Source organism: Leucoraja erinacea, chromosome 22 (genome assembly GCF_028641065.1).
Source record: "Leucoraja erinacea ecotype New England chromosome 22, Leri_hhj_1, whole genome shotgun sequence".
Taxonomy (NCBI): Eukaryota; Metazoa; Chordata; class Chondrichthyes; order Rajiformes; family Rajidae; genus Leucoraja; species Leucoraja erinaceus.
The window spans coordinates 430,430-454,668 of record NC_073398.1 but is presented as its reverse complement, the minus strand read 5'-3'; the positions used below and the strand labels follow the sequence as shown (position 1 = coordinate 454,668).

The window sequence follows — 24,239 nt, the reverse complement described above, 5'->3', positions numbered from 1 at the left end:
ACAAATCAGGCTTCACCAAAGGCTTATCATAGAACGTTCGGAATGTGGATTCCCTCGACCATCCTGCTTTGTTCAGGATGAGGTCAATAGGCACATCCATCCTAGCTGCCGTTGATGTGGATGCTGCCCTGGTGGAATGAGATTTGTAAAGATTAATGTCTATCCCAGCAGCTTCCAATACCTGTTTTAACCATCTTGAAATGGTCTGGCTTGTTACCCGGCCATGTGGTTTTTTGTGGCTGACCCATAAGGCTCTTTCACTCCCTCGGATGTTATGGGTTGTGTCAATGTACTGTTTGAGGTGGGTCACCACACACAATCGTGGCTCTGGTGGGTAGGCCCGGAATACCACTAGCGCGTTGGATGTTCCTGGCCTGCTTTGTTTTATCAGACCTAGTAGAGTGAATGTTACCTGGTCTGGCGTTGTTTCCATGCTGTCCAGTCTAAGTTTGTGTAACGACTGGACCCTCTGTGCAGATACTAGTGCCATTAGCATGAGCGTTTTTAATGTTAATTGCTCAAGGCTGAGGGATCTTGCTGGTGGTCTGTCCCGGAGGTATGTCAGAACGACACTGATGTCCCAAATTTGAGTATACCTGGGCTTTGGGGGCTTGATGTTAAATATGCCCCTCATCAGTTTAACCACCAGCGGATGGGACCCCATAGGCTGATGTCCTGCAGGTTTGAGGTAAGTGGAGAGGGCACTACGTGCCGTGTTGATGGCACTGAAGCTCATATCCTCATGGTGATGTAGGTAGGCCAGGAACTCCAGAACATTGGCTACTGTGGCTGTTTCGTAAGAAGTCCCTGTTTCTTGGCAGTACTTCTCCCATTTTTTGATGTTGGTTAGGTACTGCCTCTTTGTAGATGTTCTCAGGGATGCTGACATGGTGGTGATGGTTTGTTGCGATAATCCCAGGTCCAGATAGGGTCGGTTTAGAATCTGCAACCCAGGAGTTTAATGTCTTGATGGCATGGATGGCTTATGCCTGACACTGGGTGAGTCAATAAACCTGGATGACTGGGAAACACCATTGGTGATTCCACCACCATGTCATGAAGTACTGGGAACCATGGCTGTGTAGGCCAGTCGGGTACCACCAAAATTCCAGAGGCTGAGTCCATCTGGATTTTGCGAAGTACCCGACTGATGAGGCAGAAGGGAGGAAAGGCATAGAAAAAGAACTTTCCCCAATCCAGCGTGAAGGCATCTACCGCTGCTGCCTCTGGATCTGGTTCCCAAGCGACATACGTAGTTAATTGGTGATTTAGTCTTGATGCAAATAAATCGATATCTGGCTTTCCATATTGCTTTACAATTTTAGCAAATGCTTTAGGATTTAACATCCATTCGATGTTGTCATTGAATTCGCGTGACCTGGTGTCCGCCACTGTGTTTAGCTTACCTGGTAGATAGGTAGCTGAAAGCCAAATATGTCTTTCGACACACCATTGCCAAATCGTATTGACCAATTTGTCGCATGATAAAGATTTTATGCCGCCCATATGGTTAATGTAAGCCACCACCGTAGTATTGTCTATTTGTAATCGAACATGCAAGTACTGCATATCGGATACATATGCTTTTAAACCATAAAAGGCGCCCAACATTTCCAAATAATTAATGCCCAGTGTAGATAGTAATGATGATTCTAAGTTAGTCCATCTACCACCTGTGCTGGATATGGAGTTAGTTGCTCCCCAGCCTTGAGCACTGGCATCTGTTTGGAGAACTAAAGTAGCATTAGTAATAATAATAGGACTACAACTATGCCAAATATTTTGTATCCACCACTGTAGCTCTGATATTGCTTCAGAGGGTAACATCATGACCCGGTCATAGTGACCTTTATGTTGTTTTAGTGCCTGCACCTTTGCTCTTTGTAAATTTTGATAATGCAAAGGTCCAAATTGGATAGCCGGAAATGCTGCTACCATTTTCCCAATTACTGCTGCTACTTGTCGAATAGTTGGTCTTTTGTTAATTTTTAAGTTATTGCATGATTGTACTAATGCAATCATCTTTTCCCTTGGCAGGGTAATAGTCATTTGGACTGAGTTAATTGTGAAACCCAGCTAGTCCATAATAGAGGATGGATTTAACTTGGATTTATCTGGATGTAAGACGAACCCTAGCGTTTCTAGGAGCTGTTTTGTAGCTGATACTGCTGCTACAGCCAATTCCATAGTTTTCCCAACTATGAGGATGTCGTCCAAATATGCCATGACTATATGATTTTGTTTCCTTAATGTTGCCATGGCTGGTTTTAATATTTTTGTGAATAATCTTGGGGCTGACGTGAGCCCATTAGGCAGTGCTTTATACTGCCACAGCTGCCCCATCCAGATAAATTTAAGGTATCTGCTATAATCCTTATGTATGGGTACCAGATAGTAAGCATCTTTGAGATCAATGCTTGCCATATAGTATCCTTTGGAAATCAGTTGTCTAGCAGTCACAAATGTTTCCATTTTGAAATGTATATACTTAACAAAATTATTTAGGGATGTTAAGTCAATGATGATGCGACATCCACCATCTTTTTTAGTTTTTGTAAATATGTTGGAAACAAATTCCAAGGGCTCATGTTTGGTCTTTTCTATGACCCCTTTATTTATAATTTTATTTATAAGTCTCACCAGTTCAGCTTGTCCCTCCTGTTGTTCTTTTTTGGAGGGAAAAAATACCCTTTCGGGCCAGTGTTGAACTGGCGGTGTTTTTGAAATAAATTGAATTTTATATCCTCCAATGCTATTGAGTATATATTTATCATTAGTGATCATTCCCCATGTTTTTTTAAACAAGTGTAACCTTCCCCCTGTTAGTAAGGCACCCTTATTCTCTATATGCTGGTAGGAACCAGATCCACCTACCTCCATGATTATTGACGACTTTGTGATTACTTTCTTCTTAAAGGTTTGTTTTGTCGACGTGCTGGCGATGTTGGGGGGAGGTGCATTTTCCAGGGGGTCCGCGGCGGGCCCTGACCTAAAAAAGGTCTTTGGGGATATTGCGGCCCCAAGCTTTCACCAGTCCCATGTTCCAGATGTTGACTGGTGGATGCCGTGGCGTGCTGCCGCTTGGGTATCAGAGTTGTTCGTGGTTTGCTCGTCGCAGGGCCTGCCCTCATGAGGCCGAAGGTTTTGGATGCCTCTTCCATATCCTTCAGCTGTTTGTTTAGGTCGTTCCCAAACAGTAACGAATCTGCCTCCGTAGCTGGAGCTTTGCACAAGCCAGCAAATTTTGGGTTGAGGGCAGGTCTTATGTTTTCCCTCCGGAGGTTGTTTAACTGAAATTGGGTTGTACACATCAATGCCAGCACATCCTGCTGGTGTGTACTCATCTCCGTAGTCTCCACGCAACGAGCAAAAGCTGTGATGGCCGACGTCAGGAGCCTAATGATCCGCTGTAGCTTTATTTCTTGTGCCCGTATAGGGCCCCCCACATTTCCCCAGATTTGACTGTTGAGGCTCTTGACCTTAAGGGCCTCACAGTTCTCTGGCGCTGTGTGTTCTTCTAGTACTTGGGCGAGCACCTTCTCCTGTAGAGGCTTATTAGACAGGTGGTTTATGCTAGCCGCCATCCTCGGCTCCAGAGGTGCTCCAGCCCGTGGGGTAGCTACAAAGCGGTCCACCACACCCAGCAGCTGTTCCTGTTCCTGCACACCCTGCAAACTCCCGATTCCTTCCGCCTGCCCCTTTTCCAGACCAGCCCTGCCCTGGTCACCAATGCTAGCCTCCAGTTCTTGATCTGAGGTAGCAAAGGGAAGTGCCGGACTCGACACTATGGAGGAGGCGCCTGTCCTGTCTGCCCGGGAGCGCTGCTGTTCCCGGTAGACCATCTCCTCTAGGAGCTGCTGAATGCAGCTCAGGCGGCTGTCTCTCCTCCGTTTTGGGGAGGACATTTCCCCCTCCGACGAGTCGGAATCGACCGGCCGATTTGTTTTTCGGGTTGCTTTCCCAGCCCGCCGTGCAGGCTCTGGCGTGACTGGGTCAGGCTCGGTCTCAGGGATAGCAAACCGCTCAACGAGCGGTGCTGCCGCCGGTTGCTGCCCCGCTGGAATTGGTTACTCCTCTGGTGGAGTTAGAGCGCGGGCAGTTCTTTGTGAGAGCTTCCTGCGTTGAGACATTTTTTGCACTGCAAAACACTAACGCCAACTCTCCTCCGGTTAGTCCCAACGCACCGTCCACTTACCTGACGGTCCGTTTTAAAGTGCAGCTGGAGAGCCTGACTCCAGCTGCCACCGCTGTTGCACTGCTGGGCGTAATGCCGCGCCTGCGCCCTGAGCGGGCTTCTTCACGAAGTCACTCACGTGACTCCGAAGTAAAATTAGCAGACAGCAGCCATTATGTCAAATGCAGACAGCTGCATGAAGAAGCATATTATCTGGAGAGAAAAGCAGTGGTAAAGCAGTGTTGGGTGGCAGCATTCCGAACAAAGCTATCGGAAAATGCAGAGCTCACAGTGTTCACCTATTCCTTTTCTCCACAGATGTTGTCTGACCCGCTGAGTTACTCCAACATTTTATGTCTATCTTAAGTGATAGGTGGTTACAGGTGATAGACTGGAGAAGATAGTGACAAAAGCTATATATGAAGATAAAAGAAAGTCAAATAAGGACAGAAAAATAATTCAATGTAAAGTCGGAAGGAGAGATATGGGAGGAAGGGGACAGGAGAGAGAGAAAGGAAAGTGGATAAAAACAAAATGGGGTACTCTGAGATATGCAGAAGGTAGATGGAAAAGGAATAGGATAAGGCAGGTGGGAGTAGAAATGTGTGCACATCCTTGGGGGGGGGGGCATGAGGGGTGGCAAGGAAGGTAGGGTAGTGGAGTATTAATTAAAATTGGGAAATTCAATGTTCATACCATTGGGAATTGTGTTGGAGGCTACCCAGGTAGAATACGAAGTGGTGTTCCAGTTTGATAGTGGCTTCACTGGCAGTGGAGGGGGTCAAGGATAGAAAGGTCTGAATGGGAATGGGAAAGATAGTTGACAAGTTGGTTTCCTGAAAGTTTGTACAGTTGTAACTTTGACATGTTAAACCTTCGAAGAGTATGTAATGTACTCTAAAATGGGCATAATGGCACGTTATTTTGACCTAGATGGTAATAAAAAACAAACTGAGGACATACTCTTGTACAACTCCAATTCTAGAAAATTATCAGAATGCTAGATGCCAGTCACTGCAGCTTTGGTGGGAGTGAAATCCAAATGTGCTGGACAATGAGAAACAGAGCCTTCAGTGTTGGGGCCAGCAAATACCAAGACATATGGGAGGTGCCATCAAGGCGAGATCTTTACAGCCATTCTGGTATACTACACCACAGCCCCTGTGGACAGAGCAAAGGTTATGGTTTTCCTGACTAAAAGATACAAATTGCTGGAGTAACTCAGCGAGTTAGGCGGTATCTCTGCAGAACATGGATATGTGATGTTTCGGGTCAGGATCCTTCTTCAGGCTGATAGTGTGGAGAGAGGAGAAAATTGGAAAGTAGCAGGGGCAGGACAAACTTCTACAAACATCTCCCTTCCCCCTCCTCTTTTCTCTCTCCCAATACACTCCCCCCCACCCTTACTTTTTCCTCCACCTCCCTTCCACTGAACCCTGGCTGATATTGAACCAGTCCCCTCCTGTCACCCTATCCCCCCCCCCCTTCCTCAATAAAAGACAGTTAACAGTTCACAACTTGGCAAACGCATATATAAATAAGATCTGGGTTTTCGCCGGGTGCTTTGGTTTTCTTGCACATTCCAAAGAATGCAGGGTTGTAGGTTACTTAGCTTCTGTAAATTGTCCCTAGTGTGTAGGATCGAACTAGTGTGCGGGTGATTGCTGCTTGGAGCGGATTTGGTGGGCTGAAGGGCCTATTTCCAGCCCGTATATCTAAACTAATCTAAAACTAAACTGCATCTGACTGTGGCATATTGTTTAAAAGAGGTTTGTTGCGCAAGTTTGCATAATTTGTTATTGTACTCACAGTACTTTTAAATGCACTTTTAAGGGCTGGTGTTGAACTTTTTTTATGCTCTTGCCGATGTTTCAAGATTCTGGTTCTTTGCAAGAGCTGAACTGCAGATAAACCAATGGCTGCGCTGTAAAAAGAAGAACATTATCACATGTGGGTTACATAAGAATATCAATCCCACTTTATTGGCAGCCTTTAAAGTTAGTAAAGGGGCTGTCCCACTTGGGCGACCTAATTGGCGAGTTTAGAAGAGCTTAGGAGAGTTTGAAAAAGTGTCATGTTGAAGACCTCCTTCGACAATGTAGCAGACCTCCTTCGACTATGTTGAAGACCAGCTTCGATTAGTTTCGGGAATATTGAACACCGAATAGTGGAGAGTGAAGACGACCTCCTTCGATCTGCTTTGACCTCCCTTCGACCATATTGAAGACTATCTACACCTACCTTCGACTACCCTCGATTACCTACGAATAACATGCCGGTCTACCACGATCTACTTCGACTAAACCTACGAGAAAAAAATATCGATTTTTTCCATGGTGACCTTTTATTACTCGCGGGCATTTTCTGCATGTTGAAAAATGCGCCGTGACCTAGCTGAGGCCTCGAGTACGCAGGGACCACTCTCGAGCATGAAGGAGAGTTACAAAGACCTCCTAGGACCTCGTGTCAACCATGCTGCGAGTATGAGTCGAGGGCAAACACTTCTAAACTCGCCAATTAGGTCGCCGCAGTGGGGCAGCCCCTTTATAAGGCCTGAATAGAGTGAATGTGGAGAGTTCAAGAAGGAACTGCAGATGCTGGAAAATCGAAGAAGTGCTGGAGAAATTCAGCGGGTGAGGCAGCATTTATGGAGCGAAGGAAATAGGCAACTTTTCGGGCTGAAACCCTTCTTCAGACTGATGCAGGGTGGGGGGAGGGGGGGGGGAGAAGAAAGGCAGAGGAGGAGCCAGAAGGCTGTGGGAGAGCTGGGAAGGTGAGGAGACAGCAAGGGCTACCGGAAATTGGAGATGTCAATGTTCAGGCCACTGGGATGCAGACTGCCCAAGCGGAATATGAGGTGGTCCTCACTCTGGCCATGGAGGAGGCCCAGAACAGAAAGGTCGGATGGGGAATGGGAGGGGGAGTTCAAGAGCTGAGCCACAGGGAGATCAGGTTGGTTAATGCGGATCGAGCGGAGGTGTTCGACGAAACGATCGCCAAGCCTATGCTTGGTCTCACCGATGTAGATCAGCTAACATCTAGAGCAGCGGATGCAATAGATGAGGTTGGAGGAGGTGCAGTGAACCTCTGTCGCACCTGGAACGACTGCTTGGGTCCTTGTATGGAGTTGAGGGGGGAGGTAAAGCGAAAAGTGTAGCATCTCCTGCGGTTGCAAGGAAAAGTGCCCGGGGAGGGGGTGGTGCGGGTGGAAAGGGAAGAATTGACAAGGGAGTTACGGAGGGAGCGGACTTTGCGGAATACCTGAAGAATGAAGCACTGTTGAGCAACCCTTGCACTTCCATGAACTTGCTGTATAATTGCATTTTTGCATTAATGTCTTGTCCTTTGTCACTATCTTACAGTGCCTTATGTTTTGTGTCGTGTTATTTAGCAACAGCAAAGGTAAATCAAAAATGTTTTTGTTGTCAGCAGTGTTATAAAAACACAACAATATTAGATTTACCTGAAGGCCAGTTGCAATCTTTGGAAAGCTATTGCTGCAGACTGAAGTTTGGCATCAATGACCATCTCCAGAGCCACAGGAGGAAGGTTGACAAATTCACAATTAAATTTGTCTTTCAAATCGTCAATTAAAACATTCAACTTATTTTGTGCCTCTTTCAAGATTGCATCCTGCAGTAGAAAAGAATCAGTTATTAAAGTCATAAACTACTTTATCTGATTAGGCAAATTCAATTATCTCAACTATCACGATGACAAGAGCAGATTGAAGAACACAAGATCATTGGAGCAGGATATGGTCACCTTGTCTCTCACGGAGCCGCTAATGCCAAGGAGTGACTCACGGGACCGAAGTGCTGCCACCTAGTGGAGAAATGAGGGCAAAGCACTTGGCTGCAGGTGAGACTGAAACACCATGGTTACAAGTCCCTCCGTCCCAGCAAATTACTGGCTAATGGGCAGGCTATAAAGAACATTCCTGATGAACTTAAAGCCAGACCAACCTACCTCAGAGACTGAAGAAGGGTCTCGACACAAAACGTCACCCATTCTTTCTCTCGAGATGCTGCCTGACCCGCTGAGTAATTCCAGCATTTTGTGTCTATCCACAGTGCATTCAGAAAGTATTCAGACCCTTTAACTTTTTCCACATTTTGTTAGGTTACAGCCTTATTCTAAAATTAATATTAATTTTTTTTTTATCATCAATCTACACACAGTACCCCATAATAAAAAAGTGAAAACAGCTACTTAAAAATATTTGCTAAGTAATTAAAAAGATATAACTGAAATTTCACATTTACATAACTATTCAGACCCTTTACTCAGTACTTTGTTGAGGCACCTTTGGCAGTAATTACAGCCTCAAGTCTTCTTTGGTATGATGCTACAAGCCTGGCACACGTGTATTTGGGTAATTTCTCCCATTCTCCTCTGCAGATCCTCTCAAGCTCTGTCAGGTTGGATGGGGAGCATCGATGCACAGCAATTTTCAAGTCCCTCCAGAGATGTTCGATCGGGTTCAAGTCCGGGCTCTGTCTGGGCCACTCTAGGCTATTCACAGACTTGTCACGAAGCCACTCCTACATTGTCTTGGCTGTGTGCTTAGGGTCATGGTCCTGTTGGAAGGTGAACCTCCGCCCCAGTCTGAGGTCCAGAACGCTCTGAAGCAGGTTTTCATCAAAGATCTCTCTGTCTCCCAGTTCCTGCCACTGAGAAACAGCTCCACAGCATGATGCTGCCACCACCATGCTTCACTGTAGGTACGATATTGGCCAGGTGATGAGCGGTGCCTGGTTTCTGCAGACATGATGTTTGGCATTCAGGCCAGAGTTCAATCTTGATTTCATCAGATCAGAGAATCTTGTTTCTCATGCCTTTTGGCAAACTCCAAGCGGGCTGTCATGTGCCTTTTACTGAGGAGTAACTTCCTTCTGAACACACTTCCATAAGGGCTTGGTGGAGTGCTGCAGATGTGGTTGGCCTTCTGGAAAGTTCTCTCATCTCCACAGAGGAACTCTGGAGCTCTGGCAGAGTGACCATCAGGTTCTTGGTCACCTCCCTGACTGAGGCCCTTCTCCCCTGATTGCTCAGTTTGGCCGGGCGGCCAGCTCTATGAAGAGTTTTTCCATTTAAGAATGATGGAGGCCACTTTGCTCTTTGAGACCAACAAAGCTACAGAAATTGTTTTATACCCTCTGATGTGCACTGCCAACAGAGAGACCTTATATAGACAGATTTCCAAATCATGTCTAATCAATATAATTTACCACTGGTGGACTATAATCAAGTTGTAGAAACATGCCAAGGATAATCAATGGAAACAGGATGAACCTAAGCTCAATGTTGAGTGTCATAGCAAAGAGTCTGAATACTTTTGTAAATGTGATATTTCAGTTAATTCTTTTTAATTACTTTGCAAAAACTTCCAACCACCTGTTTTTGCTTCTTCATTCTGGGGTATTGTGTGTAGATTGGTGATAAAACATTTTTTTTAATCCATTTTAAAATAAGGCTGTAACGTAACAAAATGTGGAAAAAGTGTAAGGGTCCAAATACTTTCTGAATGCACTGTACCTTGGAGACTGCTGTGCGCTCAGCTTCACAGAGACATGAATTACCACTGATATACCTGATTGTGCCATTCAACCCGAGGACTTCTCCCTTCAGCGGATGAACAGCACAACATCTTCAGGTAAGGGTAGAGGTGAAAGGGTTTGCTTCTTAATAATAATAATAATAATATGTTTATTTATATAGCACATTTATAGTCAATTTTCATATAGTGCACATTTATAGTTCCATACAAAGCATTGACCCCATGGTGTTAACAAAATAATAAAATTACAACATGTAACATAAAATCAGTCATCCATACAAAATTTTTTGGCCGTCCTCCTCCACCCCCCCCCCCCCCCAGTCCCGTGGAGTCCAGAAAACTCACCGGAGACCGCGGCTTCAAGATTGTGTAGGCCACAGGCTGGCGGTTCAGATTTAAAGTCCCCGCCGCAGCCAGAAGCACTGTAGACTGCAGGACCGGCGGTGGAAGCTCCCCTCCAGGGGTGATGGTAAGTCCATGCCAGGCCCGCGGTAGAAGTTTATCCGCGGGCCGGCAATGGCGGCTTCTTCTTCCCCCCCCCATGAGGGATCCCGGGCTGTAGACGCCGCAGCAGCTGGAACTCTGCAGACCGCGGCTTCAGGCTGCAACTTCAGGCTGCCGGCTGCCCCGGGCCAGTGAAACGGAGCACTCCCCTCCGGCGAGCCCCAGCGAGGGCTCACCCGCTCCACGCCGAGTCCACGCTGCGCCTGCCGCTGAAGCCCCGGGCACGTCTCCGGGAAAGACCTCGCCGATCCTTGATGGTAGGCCACGGGGGAGGCGACCTGGAAAAAGTCGCCTCTCCATGGAGGAGGCGACCGAAGCGGTTTCCCCCTTACACCACCCACACCACCCCCCACACAAAACACAAAAAACCCCACTAAATACAGTTTAAAACATACTAAAAATAAAAAAATAAAATTGAAAGGGTGACACGCTGCTGCCATGGCTGCCGCCAGAACAGCGCCCCCTTCAGCGCCCCAATCAGTACCTCATGAGATCATGCTCCCCAGACCTGGTAATTCTAACAGTGAAGTACTGTTCCTATTACCTGCTGTGGGAATTCATCTCCCCTCACCTCAGTTTGGGGTGCAGCGGGAGAGTTGCTGTCTTATAGCGCCAGAGACCCGGGTTCAATCCTGATTATGGGTGCTTGTCTGTATGGAGTTTGTACATTCTCCCTGTGACCAATGTGAGTTTTCTCTGGGATCACTTGCTTCCTTCCGCACTTCCGGAGTAGAAGTTTTGGCTTGGTATAATGGTAAATTGTCCCCAGTGTGTGTGTGTAAGTAAACATTAGTGTACGGGGATCGCTGGTCAGTGTGCTGAAGGGCCTGTTTCCGCACTGTATTTCTAAGCTAAAGTATCTTAACAGCAGCTGACATCCTTTCACATGCTGGCTCTGAATGAACTGATATACTAATAGCAGTGAGACACTGGTCATTGTAGCCGGGGACTTTAATCAAACCAACCTTGAGGTTGCTTTGGCAAGTAAGGTGAAAGTAAATCCAAAGGGTTTCTACAGCTATATTAATAGCAAAAGGATAACGAGGGATAAAATTGGTCCATTAGAGAGTCAGAGTGGCAGCTATCTGCAGAGCCAAAAGAGATGGGGGAGATATTGAACAATTTATTTTCTTCCGTATTCACCAAGGAGAAGGATATTGAATTATGTGAGGTAAGGGAAACAAGTAGAGTAGCTATGGAAACTATGAGATTCAAAGAAGAGGAAGTACTGACACTTTTGAAAAATATAAAAGTGGATAAGTCTCCAAGTCCGGACAGGATATTCCCTAGGACATTGAGGGAAGTTAGTGTAGAAATAGCAGGGGCTATGACAGAAATATTTCAAATGTCATTAGAAACGGGAATAGTGCCGGAGGATTGGCGTACTGCGCATGTTGTTCCATTGTTTAAAAAGGGGTCTAAGAGTAAACCTAGCAATTATAGACCTGTTAGTTTGATGTCAGTGGTGGGCAAATTAATGGAAAGGATACTTAGAGATAATATATATAAGCATCTGGATAAACAGGGTCTGATTAGGAACAATCAACATGGATTTGTGCCTGGAAAGTCATGTTTGACTAATCTTCTTGAATTTTTTGAAGAGGTTACTCGGGAAATTGATGAGGGTAAAGCAGTGGATGTTGTATATATGGACTTCAGTAAGGCCTTTGACAAGGTTCCTCACGGAAGGTTGGTTAAGAAGGTTCAATTGTTGGGTATTAATGGTGGAGTAACATGATGGATTCAACAGTGGCTGAATGGGAGATGCCAGAGAGTATTGGTGGATGGTTGTTTGTCAGGTTGGAGGCCAGTGACTATTGGGGTGCCACAGAGATCTGTGTTGGGTCCACTGTTGTTTGTCATGTACATCAATGATCTGGATGATTGTGTGGTAAATTGGATTAATAAGTATGCAGATGATACTAAGATAGGTGGGGTTGTGGATAATGAAGTAGATTTTCAAAGTCTACAGAGAGATTTATGCCAGTTGGAAGAGTGGGCTGAAAGATGGCAGATGGAGTTTAATGCTGATAAGTGTGAGGTGCTACATCTTGGCAGGACAAATCAAAATAGGACGTACATGGTAAATGGTAGGGAATTGAAGAATGCAGGTGAACAGAGGGATCTGGGAATAACTGTGCACAGTTCCCTGAAAGTGGAATCTCATGTAGATAGGGTGGTAAAGAAAGCTTTTGGTGTGCTGGCCTTTATAAATCAGAGCATTGAGTATAGAAGTTGGGATTAAATTTTAAAATAGTACAAGGCATTGGTGAGGCCAATTCTGGAGTATGGTGTACAATTTTGGTCGCCTAATTATAGGAAGGGTGTCAACAAAATAGAGAGAGTACAGAGGAGATTTACTAGAATGTTGCCTGGGTTTCAGCAACTAAGTTACAGAGAAAGGTTGAACAAGTTAGGTCTTTATTCTCTGGAGCGCAGAAGGTTAAGGGGGGACTTGATAGAGGTCTTTAAAATGATGAGAGGAAGAGACAGAGTTGACGTGGATAAGCTTTTCCCACTGAGAGTAGGGAAGATTCAAACAAGGGGACATGACTTGAGAATTAAGGGACAGAAGTTTAGTGGTAACATGAGGGGGAACTACTTTACACAGAGAATGGTGGCTGTGTGGAATGAGCTTCCAGTGAAGGTGGTGGAGGCAGGTTCGTTTTTATCATTTAAAAATAAATTGGATAGTTATATGGACGGGAAAGGAATGGAGGGTTATGGTCTGAGCGCAGGTATATGGGACCAGGGGAGAATACGTGTTCGGCACGGACTAGAAGGGTCGAGATGGCCTGTTTCCGTGCTGTAATTGTTATATGGTTTATATATGGTAGTACCAAAATATTATTGACATATCTCTTGTCCCACCAGGAGCCAGAAACCCTTGACCACTGCACGTCCATAAAAAGTGCCAACTGCTCCATTGCACGGAGCACATTTTGGGAAATCTGACCATCTAGCTGTGCTTCTACTCCCTGCCTACAAACAGAAACTGAAGCGAGAAAATCCGGTTAAGAAAGCTGTTTGGTGTTGGTTTGCATTTCCTATATTTCCTGCTTTGAGTCAGTGGACTGGTTCATATTCACGTAATCTGCTGCCAACCTGAATGAGTATATCACTGCCATGACAGACTTCATCTGTAAAAGCCCTGTCCCATGGTACGAGTTCATTCCAAGAGCTCTCCCTAGTTTGCCCTGAATCGAACTCGGAGATTTACGGTAATGGCCGCACGTCAGTACTCGGGGCTCTCGTGGACATTTTTCAACATGTTGAAAAATCTTCACGAGTCTTCCCGTGCTTACCTGCCGTTAGCGAGTCTTCCCGAGTACCTGCCATTAGCGTTACGAGCCGCTAAGAGACGTCCCCAAGCTCCGACGTACCCGCTACGTTCATTCTCCGTGCTTACCACGAGTTTGATTTTTTTTAAAACTCGGGAGAGGTCTTGGAATGAACTCGTGGGACAGGGCTTTAAGTGCATAGAAGAATGCGCGCCAAAGAAGACAATCAGAGCATTCCCTAACCGGAAACCATGGATGAACCGTGAGGTTCATTCCCAGGTAATATGAGGAAAGATTGAAAAGACTAGGCTTGTATTCACTGGAGTTTAGAAGGATGAGGGGATATCTTACAGAAACATATAAAATTATAAAAGGACTGGACAAGCTAGATGCAGGAAAAATGTTCCCAATGTTGGGCGAGTCCCGAATTAGGGGCCACACTCAGAATAAAGGGGAGGTCATTTAAGATTGAGGTGAGAAAGAACGTTTTCACCCAGAGAGTTGTGAATTTATGGAATTCCCTGCCACAGAGGGCAGTGGAGGACACATCACTGGATGGATTTAAGAGAGAGTTAGATAGAGCTCTAGGGGCCAGTGAATGGATATGGGGAGAAGGCAGGCACGGGTTATTGATAGGGGACGATCAGCCATGATCACAATGAATAGCGGTGTTGGCTTGAAGGGGCGAATTGCCGCCTCCTGCACCTATTTTCTATGTTTCTATGTAATGGCCAAGACCACAGCTTGAGGCTCAGTTAGAAATTGGCAAGTATGATGTTGTGAGAATTACAGATTCATGGCTGCAAGAGGGCCAGGGCTGGGAACTGAATATTCAGGGGTATACATCCTATCGAAAAGACAGGCAGGTGGGCAGGTGTAGCTCTATTGGTGAGGAATGAAATTCAGTCCCTTGCGAGGGATGACATCAGGAGATTTAGAGTCAGAAAGGGAGATTTCAACATGCTGTTAGAAAAAGAAAATCAGGTCGGTACTGGACCCCAAGAAAGGTAGTTTGTGGAGTGCCTCCGTGATGGATTCTTAGAGCAGCTTGTATTGGAGTCTTCCAGGGAGAAGGCAATTCTGGATTTAGTGTTGTGTAATGAACCAGATTTGATAAGGGAACTCAAGGTAAAGAAGCCATTAAAGTTAGTGGCCATAACACGATAAATTTTAATCTCCAATTTGAGTGGGAGAGGGGAAAATCGAAAGTGTCAGTATTACAGTTGAGCAAAGGGGACTACGGAGGCATGAGGAGGAGCTGACCAAAGTTGACTCGAAGGAGACCCTAGCAGGGATGACAGAGGAACAACAATGGCAGGTATTTCTGTGAACAATACAGAAGGTGCAGGATCAGTTCATTCCAAAGAGAATGTTTCTAAAGGGCCTGTCCCACGAGCATGCGACTTGCATGCGGCAAGCGCGACCTAAAGGGCCGGTCCCTGCAGCATGCGCCTGCATGTGGCAAACGCGGCCTAACGTGGTCGCTTCAGCCGTACGGCATGCGGCAAGCGCGACCATACCAGAAGCGGGAGCCATGCGGAGGTTGAGTGAATGACACGGCGTCGAGGCGGCTGCGGGCCGGCAGGCCGTTGCCACGTGGAATTTTTAAACACGGTCAGTTTTTCGGAGCCCCGCGGGATGTCGGGACCAGCTCCGCACAACTACTTACGGCACCGGCGATCGAAGTGGGACCAGCCCCGTGAGGCCGTACGGCTCACGCGACCACTTTAGGTCGCGCTTGCCGCATGCAGGCGCATGCTGGTGGGACCGGCCCTTTAGGTCGCGCTTGCCGCATGCAGGTCGCATGCTTGTGAGACAGGCCTTTAAGGGGAGTAATAGGCGACTGTGGCTGAGAAAGGAAGTCAAGAAAAGTGTAAAGATAAAAGAGAAGTATAACACAGCAAAGATGAGCAGGGAGCAAGAGGATTGGGAAACATAGAAACATAAAAACATTTAGGTGCAGGAGTAGGCCATTCGGCCCTTCGAGCCTGCACCGCCATTCAATATGATCATGGCTGATCATCCAACTCAGTATCCCGTGTAAAGATAAATCCTCTTAGCCACAAGGGCCCACATCTAACTCCCTCTTAAATATAGCCAAGGGAACTACCCTCTGTGGCAGAGAGTTCCAGAGATTCACCACTCTCTGCGTGAAAAAAAAACTTTTAAAGAGCAATAGAAGATAAGTAAAAAGGTAATACGGGGAGAAAAGATGAGGTACGAAGGTAAGCTAGCCAAGAATATAAAGGAGGATAGTAAAAGCTTCTTTAGGTATGTGACGAGGAAAAAATTAGTTAAGGCCAAAGTTGGACCCTTGAAGACTGAAAAAGGTGAATTTATTATGGGGAACAAGGAAATGGCAGATGAGTTGAACAGGTACTTTGGATTTGTCATCGCTAAGAAAGACACAAACAATCTCCCAGACGTACTAATGGCCAGAGGATCTAGGGTGAAGGAGGAAATGACGGAAATGATGTTGGGTAGACTGATGGGACTGACGGCTGATGAATACCCAGGGCCTGATGGTCTAAAGGGTACTTAAGCAGGTGGCTCAAGAAATCATGGGAGTATTGGTGATCATTTTCCAATGTTCTACATATTCAGGATCAGTTCCTGTGGATTGGAGGGTAGCTAATGTTATCCCACTTTTTAAGAAAAGAAGGGAGAGAGAAAATTATGGACCAGTTAGCCTGACATCGGTGGTGGGTAAGGTGCTGGAGTCAATTATAAAAGATGAAATAGCGGCACATTTGGATAACAGTAACAGGTTCAGTCCGAGTCAGCATGGATTTATGAAGAGGACTAATTATCTGGAATTTTTTGAGGATGTAACTAGGAAAATGGACAAGGGAGTCATGTACCTGGACCGTGGATGTCATGTGCCTGTACTGACAGAAAGCATTTGACAGGGTTCCACTAGGAGATTAGTGGGCAAAATTAGAGCACATGGTATTGGGGGTAGTGTGCTGACATGGATAGAAAACTAGTTGGCAGACAGGAAACAATGAGTTGGGATTAACGGGATCTCTTTTAGAATGGCAGGCAGTGACTAGTGGGGAGCCGCAAGGCTCAGTGGTGGGACCACAGCTATTTACAATATACATTAATGATTTAGATGAAGGGATTAAAAGTAACATTTGCAAATTTGCAGATGACACAAAGCTGGGTGGCAGTGTGAACTATGAGGAGGATGCTATGAGGATGTAGGATGACTTGGACAGGTTGGGTGAGTGGGCAGATGCATGGCAGATGCTGTTTAATGTGGATAAATGCGAGGTTATCCACTTTGGTGGCAAAAACAGGAAGGCAGATTATTATTTTAATGGTGTCAATTTGGGAATAGGGGAAGTACAACGAGATCTGGGGGGGGTCCTTGTTCATCAGTCACTGAAAGTAAGCATGCAGGTACAGCAGGCAGTGAAGAATGCTAATGACATGTTGGCCTTCATAACAAGAAGAGTTGAGTGTAGGAGCAAAAAGGTCCTACTGCAGTTGTACAGGGCCCTAGCGAGATCACACCTGGAGTATTGTGTGTAGTTTTGTTGTCCAAATTTGAGAAAGGACATTCTTGCTATTGATGGAGTACAGCATACATTCACAAGGTTAATTCCCGGGATGGAGGGACTGTCATATGTTGAAAGAATGGAGCAACTGGGCTTGTATACTCTGGAATTTAGGATGAAAGGGCATCTTATTGAAACATGTAAGATTATTAAGGGATTGGACATGCTAGAGGCAGGAAACATGTTCCCAATGTTGGGGGAGTCCAGAACCAGGGGCCACAATTTAAGAATTAGGGTTGGGCCATTTAGAACGGAGATGAGGAAAAACATTTTCACCAAGAGACCTGTGAATCTGTGGAATTCTTTGCCTCAGAAGGCAGTGGAGGCCAATTCTCTGGATGCTTTCAAGAGAGAGTTAGATAGAGCTCTTAAAGATAGTGCAGTCAGGGGATATGGCGAGAAGGCAGGAACGGGGTACTGATTGTGAATGATCAGCCATGATCATATTGAAAGGCTCGAAGGGCTGACTGGCCCATTCCTGCGCCTATTGCCTATTGTCTATTGTATAATTTGCTAGAGTTCTTTGAAGATTATTCAGTTAATATAAGGAAATCTGTAAATGCAGTACATTTAGATTTTCAGAAGGCAATTGAGAGTGCCACATAAAAGAATAGTGCAGAAAATAAGAGCTGGACGTGTGTTAAGGGCCTGTCCCACTATACGAGTTTACCCAAGTGCTCTCCCGAGTTAAAAAAAACTGGTAAGTACGTAGAATGTACGTAGCGGGTATGTCGGAGCTCAGGACGTCTCTTAGCGGCTCGTAACGCTAACGGCAGGTACTCAGGAAACGCGATAAGATGTCCACGAGAGTCCCCGAGTACCTACGAATGGCTATTACCGAAATTCTCCGAGTTCGAATCAGGGGAAACTCAGTAGAAATCTTGAATTACCTCGTACAATGGGACAGGCCATTTAGCATGGACTGGTTATCACACAAAAGACATAGAGTTGGAATTAACCAGGATGGTTCAGTCTAGAATGATGTAACTGATGGAGTAGCCCAAGGATCAGTTCTTAGTACTAATGATTTACATTCATGACCAGGCAGAAGAGAGGAATGTAAGGATCCAAGTTTACTGATAACACAAAAAGAGGTAGATTATATGTTGCAATAAGGATATAAAAACTCTGCGACAGAAGATAGTATTGAGAGGTTGAGCGAGTGGGTGAAAACTTTGCAAATGCAAGTTTATGTGGAAGGACCAAGCTTATGTACTTTGGTAAAAATAATCCAAAGGCAGACCATTATCAAAAAGCAGGAAGGCTGCATATGAGTGAAGTAAAGAGGTTCTTGTACACAAACTGCAAAAAGTTACCAGGAGGTACAGCAAGTGATGAGAAAGGCAAACGACACATAACTCTCAATTGTACATGGGTTGTGGCTTAGAAATGGGGAGTGCGGTTACAGTTGCACAGTGAAGTGGTAAGTTTGCTGTTTAAAAAAAAGATATGATGGCATTGGAGGAAATCCGGAAGAGATTCACTAAATTAGTTTGTGGGATAAGAGGATGGTCCAATTGTAAGTGACCAAAGAAATTAGATGAATATTCTTTGCAGTTGAGAAGATTGAGCAGTGATCTTGTATATGCTGAGAAGTTTTAACTGGATGGAGAATCTCAAATTTTGTGGAGGATTGTGGAATTGGGCAGTTTACAATCCAGCAGAATATTGATTTTTCTAACTTTAAGTAACCCTTGCATCCTCCATCTCTCCCCCCCCCCCCCCCCCCCCCCCCCCCCCCCCATAGTCCACTGTACCCCCCCCCCCCCACTGTCGTCCTGCTGAGTTTTCACTGTCGTTGCAGTTTTCACTGTTTGCATTTCTTTTTCTTCTCCACCATCAACAATGGACCATTGTGGGCTCCACCTTTCCTTGATCATCGTCGCCGGCTATGGTTTGTCCTTTTGAATATCTTGTATTCATTTCTTCCATGTACCTTTTCATAACTCTCGTTTCGCCCTCTCCCCTGACTCTGAGTCTGAAGAAGGGTCTCGACCCGAAACGTCACCTGTCCATGTTCTCCAGAGATGCTGCCTGACTCGCTAAGTTGCTATAAGCATTTTGTGTGTATCTTTTGGAATTCCTGCCGCTGGAGGGCTGTGGAGGCTAGATCATTGGAATTATTAAACAGCAAGTAAATAACTTATTGAAAGATCAGGGAATTGAAGGCTTTAGGAAACAGGCACAGAATACGAGGTCTGGGCAGAGTAACCATGATCACATCCACTTTGGGGGTCATTTGCTGACTCCTACTATTTTGTCACGTTTGTAAGTGGATGAAGGCAATAAAAGGAGCCTTTTTACTGATGAGAAATACTAATTTGAAAATAATTTTTGCACGGGTTGAAAAATAATCTGATAATTCCACAAAGATTTCCTTACAACTACAAGCTCATCAACATTCAAGTCAAGTCAAGTCAAGTTTTATTTGTCACTTGCACATAAAGTGCAGTGAAATGAATTTGCCAGCAGTGGTACAATAAAAAAAGAACACACAATACACAATAAACATTTAACACAATCATCCACCACAGCATTCATCATTGTGGTGGAAGGCACAACATTTGGTCAGTCCTCCTCCATTTTCCCCCGTGGTCGGGACCACATCCCTCTGCAATCACCGCTGCGGGTGTCCAGATGTGCAGCCAAGGTAAGTCCAGGTAAGTCCTGAATCGGTGCTTCCCCACCGGAGACTGCAGCTTCAAGATGGTGTGGGCCGCAGGCCAGCGGTCGAAGATCTAAAGTCCCCGCCGTGCCGCAGCCAGAAGCACCGCAGACCGCAGGGCCGGCAGCCGGAGCTCCTCTCCAGGGATCCCCGGTGAGGGATCCCGCTCCGGATAGTAAGTCCCCGCCGCGCCCGTGGTAGAAGGCCACGGGCTGGCGGTCGGAGCTCTTTTCTCCTCCCCAACGAGGGATCCCAGGCTCCGGATACCGCACCAGCTGGAGCTCCGCAGACCGCGGCTTCAGGCTGCCGCAGGCCTGCGCACGGAGCGCTCCCCCCCCGGTGACCCCCGGTGAGGGCTCGCCCGCACCGCGACAAAAGAGTCCTTGCTGCGCCCGCGGCTGAAGCCCCTGGTGCATCTCCAGGAAAGGCCGCACCGATCCTCGATGTTAAGCCACGGGGGAGACGACATGGAAAAAAGTTGCCTCTCTGTGGAGGAGGCGACCAAAGCGGTTTCCCCCTTACCCCCCCCCCTACACAACCCCCCACACAAGACACACAAATAAACATTAAAAACACACATTGAGACACACTAAAAAAACAAAAAAAGTAGAAAAAACTAACATGCTGCTGCTCTTTAAATTCACCAGTTAAAGAGAGAATTACCTTGAGCTGGGGTAACTTAAGGTGGCCTTGCAGGGAATAAAGGTCACGTGTCTCTTCGTTTGGACATTGTTTTGTGGCACCGTGTGCATTCGATAAATGAGTAATGACTGTCACATCCTCATTATCAAGGTCTAAGACCTTTTCACCTGCAATTTGGAGCAGAGCAAGTTTACTAAAAGATACACAACAAAATAAACCTTTGCATGAACAGCAATAAAACATTATCCATTATAATAAGAAATTGTTTGCAAGCTAAATCAAGGTTTTACCATGACTGGTGGGATATGCCAAAATGATAATTAATGATGTTTATACATGTTTTAGACAGGTACATGGATAGGACAGGTTTGGAGGGATATGAGCCAAGGCAGGTGGCACTAGTGAAGCTGGGCCATGTTGGGTGGTGTGGGCAGGTTGGGCTGAAGGGCCTGTTTCCACGTTGTATGACTCGATGGCACGATAACTCTATCTGCCTAAGCCAGTAAAATGGTGTGAATTCTTCAAATGACTGGAATCTGAAGTCTATATTCACAGTCAAAGGAGTCATGAGGGCAGTAGCAAGTGTGAGTGGTACTGGATGTACGCGGAATAGGATGTGGGAAATGTGAGGTGTGTTGATTATTGTGCTATTTCAGCAAGTCTTTTGGCAAGGTCCCAAATGGATGACTGGTCCAAATGATTACAGCCCATGAATCCAAAACAAGTTGGCAAAATGCATCCAAAATTTGCTTGGTAAAAGGAGGCAAAAATGATGGCAGGAATTGTTTTGTGATTGGAGATCTTTTGACCTACGGTGAAATCAGGGATCAGCGTTGCCTTATTGTTTGTTGAATGCGTTGTGAACATCTGGTGTATAATGAGTAAGTTTGCAAGTGGCTGTAAATTGGCAGAGTTGGTGACAGAGAGGATGGTGAAAGATTACAGAACAATATTGACCAATTTGTAAATTGGGTGAAGCATTGGCAAATTAAATTTAATCCTCATCAGAGTGAGATTATGCTTTTAGGAGGTCTACTAAGTTTAGATTTAGTTTGGTTTGGAGATGGAGCGTAGAAACAGGCCTTCGGCCCACCGAGTCCGTGACGACTTGCGACCCCCACACATTAACACTACCCTACACACACTAAGGACAATTTATACATACACCAAGCCAATTAAACCTCACACCTGTATGTCTTTGGATTCCACAGATTCACCATCCGCTGACTAAGGAAATTACTCCTCATCTTTCACGTTCACTCGATCCAAGCCTTTCACAATGCAGTAAGTTTCAATGAGGTCACCACTCATCTTGCTAAAGCCATTATTTCTACCTGCTGTTGCTCCATAGAGAGTTCCTTTATACCTGGACTCCATCCTGTTTCACCTTGTCTGGACCCTTCCCACATATCTCAGATCCTCCACTATTTTGATAATTTCCAGCTACCTGGTCCAATATGACTCATCTTGACTCATCATGGATTTCTAGTTTCAATACATCTCTAACCCCTATTTTTGAGCCCTCTGTTGCTTTCTGGAACAAGGGCCCATTACGATCTCCACTACTAACACTCTCAGACCTTGATCCTATCCTCAATGACCTCTTTTGGATTCCTCCCATGTTCTACAGATCAGGCATGGCCCCTAGCTATGCCAGTCTTTCAATTACTATATGAAACAGTCCTTGTTCATAGCCTACATCAACAACTGCATGGAGGCACTTCCAACATCCTTGCAGAATTTGTCAAAAGAGTCATCGCTACTACAAACCTCCATCCTTGCTTCACATTTGTCTAGACTATCTCTTTAGTTCCTTTGCTACATCTTTCTGACTCCTTCCCTGAGAAATACTTGGCATCGACATCCTCTATAAACGCAACAATGCTAACAGTCACTTCAATCATTCTTTCTCCTACCCGATCTGCTGCAATGATATTATCGGTTTTCTTCATTTTCTGTACCTTCACCCTATCTGTTCTCAAGATGAGGCTTTCTAGTCTGTTTTCTGAAATCTCCTCCCAGAAACATGGCATCGATACAGACACCAAGCCTCTTTTTCTTCACTTCCCACAATCTGCTCCCTCTCCATAAACTCCAACCCCACCTATTCAGACAAAACAGTGATGAAGTTCCCTTGGTTCTCAGCTTTCTGCCCACTCGCCTCCGCTTCCATACATCATCCTCTGCCATTCCCACCAGCCACCAGTTCCAGTCTGACCCCAAAAGCAGTCACATTTTACCCTTTCTGCATTCTGCAGGGATTACTATTTTTGTACTTGGCTGGTTTGCTCATCCTCTCCTACCCACCCTCCTTGACCCTTGTCACTTTGCCTGAAAAATGTAGAAGATCATAGAGTCGTAGAGTCTTACAGCGTGGAAACAGGCCCTTCACCCAACGTACCCACACCGGCCAACATAGACATCCACAGTGGCCCACATCCCTCTAAACCTGTCCTATCCATGTACCTGTCCAAATGCTTCTTAAATGATCCTACAACTCCGGCAGCACGTCCCTTACACCCACCACCCTTTGTGTGAAAATGTTACCCTTGATTCCTATTAATTCTTTCCCTCCTCTCACCTTAAACCTATGTCCTCTGGTTCTTGATTCCCATGCTCAGGTCAAGAGACTCTGCATCTACCCGATGTATTCCTCTCATGATTTGTACACCTCTATAAGATCAGCCCTTATTCTTCTGCATGCCAAGGAATAGAATTCTAGCCTAGGTGTGTCGCTATACCTCCTACTCACCACCATCTAGAGACTAAACAACCCTTGCAAGTAAGGCAGAGATACATGTTCACCTCTGTAATGTGTGGGTTTAAAAATGGAGTTGCCAGCTAAATGAGCAACACCACATTTCAATCCCTGCTTAGGAAAACAAGTAGACATTTTAGAAGAATGCTTAGGATAGTAGTAAATCATGGGGCCACTTGCAAGGTTACTAAGATAAGCTTTTGTCTTCCTAGTCATCCAAGACTAACTCGGTGCCTGATATAAGACAAGTAACTCATGCTATTATGATACAAAGTATGATAGGATAGCGAGTAAGCAGGATAGCTAGTTTTGACACCTAGTCACCTGTTATTGTCAGAGATAACATTATCATATCAATGCATGCTTTGACTGTTGGAGACGGGTGGAAATCGCTATCAAACATGGGGGGGGGGGGCACAATTTCTTGGTGGTTGCGTGCGCATGCGCCCACACACGAGCGCACGCGCGAGACTTCGGAGGCTTCGGCCGTGGGCCCTGTGGACCAATATCTTATAGCGAAGCAAGATGGGTTACTCTGACGCAAAAGTGTAGTACGCTCATGGGCGGATTCATGGGTGATTTTATGACTCATTTTAGCAACCAGCCCCCGCCATCTTGCTCAGCCATCTCGCTTCCGGACACAGATTGGATCCGCAGCGGGGAGAGGGAGTGCGGGGTCCGGGGCAGCGGGAGAGGGAGTGCACGGCCCGGGGACTGTGGGGTCCGGGGCAGCGGGAGAGGGAGTGTGGGGTCCGGGGCAGCGGGAGAGGGAGTGCGCGGCCCGGGGCAGCGGGAGAGGGAGTGCGGGGCCCGGGGCAGCAGGGAGAGGGAGTGCGGGGCAGCGGTTGAGGGGCATAGGAGGGAGGTAGACATTGTAGTGAGGTGGCAGGGGAGGTTTACAATGTTTCTTATTTAATGTCCCTTGTCTAGTCTGAAATAAAGTTCATTATTGGATCAGAAGAAATATAATTGTGTGTGTTATATGATTATATGCATTTATATAATTTTCATGTATGTGTGTTTATAAACATTTTATTCTTTAACAAGAATTAACAGAATTATGAACTAACACAATTATGAATCTAACCCTAT

At 45.8% G+C, this 24,239-nt stretch overlaps 1 protein-coding gene across 1 annotated transcript in view; it reads right to left on the bottom strand.

The window, feature by feature from the left end:
* The window catches only part of LOC129707615 (cilia- and flagella-associated protein 54-like), a 166,081-nt gene extending 143,498 nt beyond the window's left edge, over positions 1-22,583 (bottom strand). The window contains exons 1-3 of the mRNA XM_055652742.1: positions 20,411-22,583; positions 7,638-7,807; positions 5,984-6,098 (exon numbers count right to left, since the gene is read on the bottom strand). Coding sequence (XP_055508717.1) covers positions 5,984-6,098; positions 7,638-7,807; positions 20,411-20,632 — 507 coding nt within the window. The 5' untranslated portion in view covers positions 20,633-22,583. The remainder of the gene's footprint in view (positions 1-5,983; positions 6,099-7,637; positions 7,808-20,410) is intronic.
* Positions 22,584-24,239: the final 1,656 nt, after the last annotated feature.